Below are 7500 nucleotides of genomic sequence, written 5' to 3'. Positions count from 1 at the left end.
ATCTGTGGTAAATGTTTAACCCATTTGTGCCGGTTGACTTGCTATCACGTTCAGTGGTTTTTGAGTCAGATGCCGACGACGAGATATTTAGTCAAGGCTGGTGTGCCGGGTGAGCGGGCGTACAGCGTTGGTTCACAGCTAGTGCGTCCGAGAATCGTAAGGTGTTAGGCTTATGCGTTTGAATACCCCAGCATTCGGACCATTTAGAGCCGGAATAGCCCGGCATGAATGGGTTAAAAGTTAAGTACGTGACTCCCACTTGCCTTGGCTGTCTGGCAGAGCCTTTGAACCTAGCAGCACTCTAGCAAGGGCCACCAAACCTTCATCAGGCATATTTTGGTAAGATAGAACTTGTTGACCTGACCCCCTTCGTGATATATCGCCAAGTATTGTCGAGGTCTACGTTGTCAGAGAATATGTGGAGGAGGTTTGTTGGCCTTTATCAGAGCATGAAATGTGGATCATCATAATCATCTTCTTCATTATATTCACTATCACCATCTTCATCATCATCATATTCATATTCACTATCACCATCTTCATCATCATCATCATATTCATATTCACTATCACCATCTTCATCATCATCATCATATTCACTATCACCATCTTCATCATCATCATCATCATCATATTCACTATCACCATCTTCATCATCATCTTCATCTTCTTCTTCTTCTTCTTCTTCTTCATAACAAGATTGGTAATTGCAAAACTGACATGTTAAAGATTTTAATGTTAAGCTATATGCAGGCATACCTATGATAAATAAAGAGGAACAAGGACTATTAATAAGGACTATAAATTAACTTGCATAAAGTATGCAGTATTTTAGTTGAAATAGTCTTAGTAATACCTTTTTTTCTTTCCTAATGTCATATTAGATTTATGTTTGAAATACCATCATACTGTAATTAATTTTCACCATCATTTTAGTTTGGTAGAAAAAAAGGGATAATCCCATTTTGTAAATATTTAAAAAGTGTTTGTAATATTCTAGTCTGATAATCCTTCTCAGAACACTATATAAATTTTATCATTATATGAAATAGATATTAGAAATGTTTGTTTTTTATTCCTTATTTTGTATTACATTGTTTGAAATAATCCCTTTTGGTAATCCAATTTTGGATAAAATTTTGTTCTGAATTTTGAAAAATACTCTAGTAGTATCTTGTTTCATTATAATCAATTTCTCTACCAATATGTTGTAAAATTTTATATATATATATATATATATATATATATATATATATATATATATATATATATATATATATATATATATACACATGTATGTATTACCTTGCAGGCTGGACGTTGATGGCATGCAGGTTTTCTTCCCCTATGACTTCATCTACCCAGAGCAGTATTCGTACATGTTGGACCTCAAAAGGAGTCTTGATGCTAAGGTAGAACGGCAATCATCTTTGTTTGTTGTCTTTGGAAGAGAGGAAGGGGGAAGTGTGTTTGTTTGAAGAAGAGCTCTTGAAGAAGATATATTTGTTTGTGTTTTCTTTGTGTGAAGGAGAGTTAATATTTATTTGAGATGATCTTAGTAAGCTTTGATTGTCTGTTAGAAAGAAAATTGATTTTATTTATAGTCTATTGAGCTATGATGATATGAATGTAGAATATATATGAATATAGTAAATACTTAAATTTGTGATGTTGTTTGAGTGAGTTGTATTAATAATTTCAATAACAAATTGTAGGTGCTGATACTCTTTGTTTGAGTTTTCCTATTTGAAGGCAACTAAGAATGCTTTCTAAATTCTGTTCTCATATATGTTGTGTATGATCTGATTTCATTTGTTCCTAATGATGGAAAAAAGTAGTAAATTCAGTAGTTGGGATTCTTTATAGATGTTCTATGATGATCCAAGTTATTTTGCAAGGTAAAAATATGTTAGAGATAGGTTAGATTAGATTAGATACATAATAGGTAAATAAGACAGACAGACAGGTATATTAGATGGGTATAAGCAGAGAAGATAAGTAGATTGACTTTTTGTAGAAACTGTAGTGTTTAAAATAATCCAATGAAATATTTTAAAAATAAATATATAACTCGCAACTCTGCCACTTCAGGGACATTGCATACTGGAGATGCCTTCAGGGACGGGCAAGACCATCACCCTGCTGTCGCTCATCGTGTCCTACCTCCGAGCTTTCCCGCAGAACCTCACCAAGCTCATCTACTGCTCCCGAACCATTCCCGAGTTGGAGAAGGTACAAAGTTTTTCTTAGCGCTGTTTTGGTTTGGTTTAGAGGTTTGATTTTTAAAAATAATAGTATTCCCTTTTATTTTATAGATAATAGGATAATATAGTTGGTGTTATAGTTAAAGTATTATTATTATTTTTTTACAAGGTTATTATTTTTTGTGAATGATACTACATTTTTTCTGACTAAGGAACGCATTTTTTCTTTTTAAAGTTGACAACAAAGTTTTTTCTCTCTCTCTCTTAACCCTCTTACCTTTTACTATATCCATATTTCTCTCTTTACCTCTCTTGTTTCTATATCTGCAATGAATTTACCACTTCTTCATTGGTTTACAGGTTATTGCAGAGTTGAAGAAGCTCAAGAACTACATCGAGAAGGAGACTGGAGAGCCAGCAAACATTACTGGTCTTGCATTAGCCTCCAGAAAACATCTGTGTGTGAATCCTGAGGTTTGTTACCATATTATGTTGTGATGTTGCATAGATGTGTGGTGCTGAGTCATGTTATTTGATATTATATTTGCTATTTTTCTGATGTGAAGTTTGCTTTGTTATTTGAGACATGCTTTTGTAAATATTTTTGCTGGTATTTTAAGATGTCATAATTTTCTCTTTAGTGAAGTTTCCAATATTTTTTTTATTATTGTTTTGAGAGACTAGTCATTATTTTCTTGTGTAGTGGGGTTTGCTCTGCTTTTTTATATTGTATCTTAAAAACTTAATATCTCTCGTCATAGGTCAGCAAGGCAAGGGAAGGAAAACTCATTGACAATGGGTGCTATGCGCTGACAGCCGGGTATGTGAGATCCAGGGCCCAGAGAGATGACACTGTACCTCAGTGTGACTTCTTTGAACAGTTTGACCTCCACGGCAAGGAATTTCCCCTGCCGGCAGGAACATACAACCTTGACGACCTGCGGGAATTTGGCCGGCAGAAGGGTTGGTGCCCTTACTTCTTAGCCAGGCATGCGGTAAGTGAATAAGGAAGTGAATAAGGAGTGTGAAGAAGATTGATAACATCCCATAAGACTTGCCAGTTATGAATCACAATTTTTTTTTTTTTTATAAAGATTATTTTTGTGATTTTTGTGCAAGGGTTTGACCAGTATACATATATATTTGTTTACCTATTTTATTTTATCTTTTACTTCTATTTTTCTTTTTTAGAAAAAAATGCATCATATAGCTTGGTGTATATATGGTACTGATTAAGATGAGGACTTATAATTTTGATGAAATAGGGTAATTGATTGTGAAAAAAGGGTAGCAGTAGCCATGAGAAATATTATTATTATTGATTATGTAAAGATTGATAATGATTATGTAAAATATTAGTCATTTTTAGTGTGAAAAATTATTAATGAATGAAGGTTTTTATTGATTAGTGAAAAATAAGAGATGATTATAAAAAAGATGATCAATGATTATAAAAGTGATGCCCTCTTCTTTGTGAATAGAAATATGTATGTGTGTTTGTTTGAGGGGGAGGAGGGTGGATAATAAATGTATCTTTATATATTTGTGTTTATACATTCATGTCTGTGAGTGTTTCTTTTTCTCTTTGTGTCAAATTATATGAAAAAAAAGCATGTGCAAGAGTATATACAAGTTATATTTGATTTATCTTTTTAACTGTTCATTTTCATGTTTGTCACTTTTGCATTACACATATGTAAATAATGATGATGATATAATATGTTAACCCATCCCCGACGGGGGAATTCTAGCCTTGAATGTCCAAATGCCGGGGCGTTCGAATTATTAGGCCTAAATCAATTGAATGGCTGGCACAATACTGTGCCACCCGGCAACTGGGCTTTTGAATGCGCGGTACACATGCTGTACCACCCGTCCTGTGTGGGTTAATCAATTTTTCCCTGATTTATATTTTTAACTTCAATTTCGTGTCTGTCACTTTTGCTTTACATATATGTAAATGATGATGCTATCATATGTTAATCAGTCTTCCCCCTTTTCTTCTTTGCCACACCATAGATAGTACAAGCGAATATTGTGGTCTACAGTTACCATTACATGCTGGATCCGAAGATTTCAGAAATTGTATCGAAAGAGATGAAGAGCGAAGCTTGTGTGGTGTTTGATGAAGCTCACAACATTGGTAAGCGACTTTGAGAAATAGATATAGAGATGAGAGAGTAAAGTAGAGAAGTGAAAAAAAAAGAAAAATTGAAAATGAAATGTAAGAGAACTGTGAAATATATGTTTTAAAAAAGTAGACAAATTTAAAAATGGGGAAAAAATCAGTTTATAAAAGTAAGACCTAGGGGAGAATCATAGGGATATTGTTACATGGGTCTTGTTAATGTTGAAATAATGTAATTAATACCTTGTGTATTTCCCAGATAATATTTGCATCGACTCCATGAGTATAAATATTAACAGAAGAGTGTTGGATAAGGCCAAAACCAGTCTTAACAGCTTGCACGAACATATATCCAGGTAATGTGACTGACTGTCTCCTTTTCATCTTTTTTCCTTTTTTTGTTTATTTATTGTTTTTATCCTATATTCATGGTTATGTTTATTTACTTTTTTTTCTATTTCTTTCCTGTGTTATTGATTTTTTTCTTTTATCTCTTTCTTTTCCTTCTTTCCTTTTCTTTCTTTTTTTCTCAGGTATTCTTTAACTTTTTCAGTTTTCTCTCCATGTATACCTTCTATTTTCCCTTTTCTTCTCTTTCGCTCATTATTCCTGCCAACTCCTTTTCTCCTCTCGTCATTCTGTCTCAGTCAGTATCTGCTTTAGCACTCGTTTTTTACCATCTGAATTGATAACAACAGATACTGAATGTATTGTCATGTATTGAATATATTACTCATTAACCCTATGACGACAGTGCGTCACACCCATGTGACACAGCTAAATTCCCGATGCCAGGGCATCATGCCAGTGTGACGTTTCCAATGCAATATTGCAATGGCCTGGCATAGGGGTTTTCACTTAGTGTGTGCCCCGTCTGGAAAGGGTTAACATTAAAAAAAAAGTTAGGATCATTGTTGTTTACTGGATTAACCCATTCGCGCCGGTTGACATGTTATTACGTTAGTGTAATATCTCGCTCTCCCCGGGTGACGTCCTAGAATGTTAAGATCTCTCCCTCAATATGTATGCTTTACATTGTTACATATGCACATAATCATCAGAGTTCCATTTGTATAGACAGATTTTTATTCACTTGTGAAAATAATGTAAACAAATACAAAAACCTCCAGTTATCACCCTGTTCAATGGGGCGGGTGAAAAGTGCTCTGAAAGGCGCAGTGCGGCGTTACACAGGGAGAGATCTCGCACTTAATCACTGCGCGCTTTTGTTATCTAGCCGATGGGAGGAGCATTACACACATATATAAGCCCCGTCGTGAATGGGTTAAGTAACATACCATGAACTGTGAATCTTGATATGACTATAGGATTTATGAATCGTTTTTGTAAATCTTGTATTCTGTTGTGATGCTTATTTTTAATTCTGAATCTGTTATGAGTAAATAGTCCTATTACAAGTTCCTCATGAATGCCATTCCTCTTATTTAAGCCATGTTGGGCCCTAACACTCATACCCAATTTGCAGGATAAAAGAGTCGGATAGCAACAGATTAAGAGACGAATACAGTCGTCTGGTGGAAGGGCTACGGCGGGCTGCCAATCAAGAGAACATTGTAGCCAATCCCATTCTGCCAAAAGATTTATTAGAAGGTGAGATAGAGCGGTTGTAGCGTTTGCCATCTGGAGTGTCTGTTTCTGTATTGGTTTTGATAGGTATATGTGTATTTTTTCATTGATTCTGTTAGTAATTTTGTGTATATATTCACATTTATATAGATTTATTTCCTTGTATGAATATATATAAGAATAGATACAAGGAATTAGAAAAAGAAGATTAACAAATAAAGGTGAATAGATCTGTTGATCTGTCATATATGAGAAAAACAGTAATTGTACAGAAGGGGAAATGGAAAATCAGTCTGCCAGTCTCCATTTACATTGCTGTAAATGGTTCTTTATTGATCATAATCCGTATACACATTTATTGATCAATTTTATTTATCTAATATTTTATTCATCCAGTCTATGTCACTTATATATCTATGTATTATAACTGTCTGTTTCAGAAAACATCCCAGGAAACATCAGGTCTGCCGATTACTTTGTCTCGTTCATGCGGCGTTTGATTGACTTCCTGAAAATGAGGTTGGCTGTTGCGCACGCGGTACAGGAGTCCCCAGCTGGTCTCCTGAAGGATCTTAAAAACAGAGGCTTCATTGATCGAAAACCTCTGAGGTGTGATTGATTGATTGGTTTTTATAGTTTGATTTTTTGGCATCTTTGGTTTTGTGAGGATGAAAAAAAGGACTCGTAAATGTGCTTGTTTTAATATGATAATGCTTTATTTATTTTTCCCCCAGGTTTTGTTCAGAACGCCTTTCTTCCATCGTTAGAACGTTAGAGTTGACTGATATATCAGACATTTCACCTCTTGTCGCTGTTGCTCACTTTGCCACCCTCGTCTCCACCTACTTGCAGGGTTTTGTTGTCATTATTGAGCCCTTTGAAGACAAGGCTCCAAATATTCCCAATCCAATATTGTATTTGAGGTGAGGTTTTGTGTGTTTTTGTTAGTTTTGTTGTAAGGTAATGAGGAAAGATTAGTTAAGATTTATGAAGTTTAACCCACACAGGACGGGTGGTACAGCATGTGTACCGCGCATTCAAAAGCCCAGTTGCCGGGCGGCACAGTATTGTGCCAGCCATTCAATTGATTTAGGCCTAATAATTCGAACGCCCCGGCATTTGGACATTCAAGGCTAGAATTCCCCCGTCGGGGATGGGTTAAAAGATGTTTTAAAAGGAATACTAGAAAACATGAATATTTACTTATTCTTTCATTTGATAAACATTCCTTTGAAACTAAGGTGCCTAAGTTTAATTCTATAAAATCTGCATAACTCAGTATGATCAAGACAATTTTTTTTATATATTTGTCATATACAAATTATCTCACAAAGATAATATTGTTTACTTGCTTTTGATTCAAGGTGTTTGGATTCGTCGCTCGCAATCAAACCAGTCTTCACGAAGTTCCAGACAGTTGTCATAACCTCAGGGACTCTCTCACCCCTGGACATGTATCCAAAGATCTTGGACTTCCACCCTGTAATCCAGAATTCCTTCACCATGACACTTGCTAGACCTTGTATCCTTCCAATGGTGAGTACCAGGAAAAAGGAATGATATTTCATGTTATATGATTCT

General features: G+C 35.0%; 1 protein-coding gene across 2 annotated transcripts in view; it reads left to right on the top strand.

Moving 5' to 3' along the window:
* Positions 1–7500, top strand: part of Xpd (general transcription and DNA repair factor IIH helicase subunit Xpd) — a 13170-nt gene that overhangs the window by 971 nt on the left and 4699 nt on the right. For both annotated transcript variants that reach the window (XM_043000355.2, XM_043000356.2), the window contains exons 3-12: positions 1313–1412; positions 2092–2232; positions 2565–2678; positions 2966–3199; positions 4224–4347; positions 4592–4688; positions 5819–5943; positions 6360–6528; positions 6654–6842; positions 7284–7455. In XM_043000355.2, coding sequence (XP_042856289.1) covers positions 1313–1412; positions 2092–2232; positions 2565–2678; positions 2966–3199; positions 4224–4347; positions 4592–4688; positions 5819–5943; positions 6360–6528; positions 6654–6842; positions 7284–7455 — 1465 coding nt within the window. The remainder of the gene's footprint in view (positions 1–1312; positions 1413–2091; positions 2233–2564; positions 2679–2965; positions 3200–4223; positions 4348–4591; positions 4689–5818; positions 5944–6359; positions 6529–6653; positions 6843–7283; positions 7456–7500) is intronic.

The sequence above is a fragment of the Penaeus japonicus genome, unplaced genomic scaffold (genome assembly GCF_977035675.1).
Source record: "Penaeus japonicus unplaced genomic scaffold, GWHDUDI00000001_assembly GWHDUDI00000034, whole genome shotgun sequence".
Taxonomy (NCBI): domain Eukaryota; kingdom Metazoa; phylum Arthropoda; class Malacostraca; order Decapoda; family Penaeidae; genus Penaeus; species Penaeus japonicus.
The sequence above is the reverse complement of the archived record's forward strand: the minus strand, read 5'-3'. Positions and strand labels throughout refer to the sequence as shown.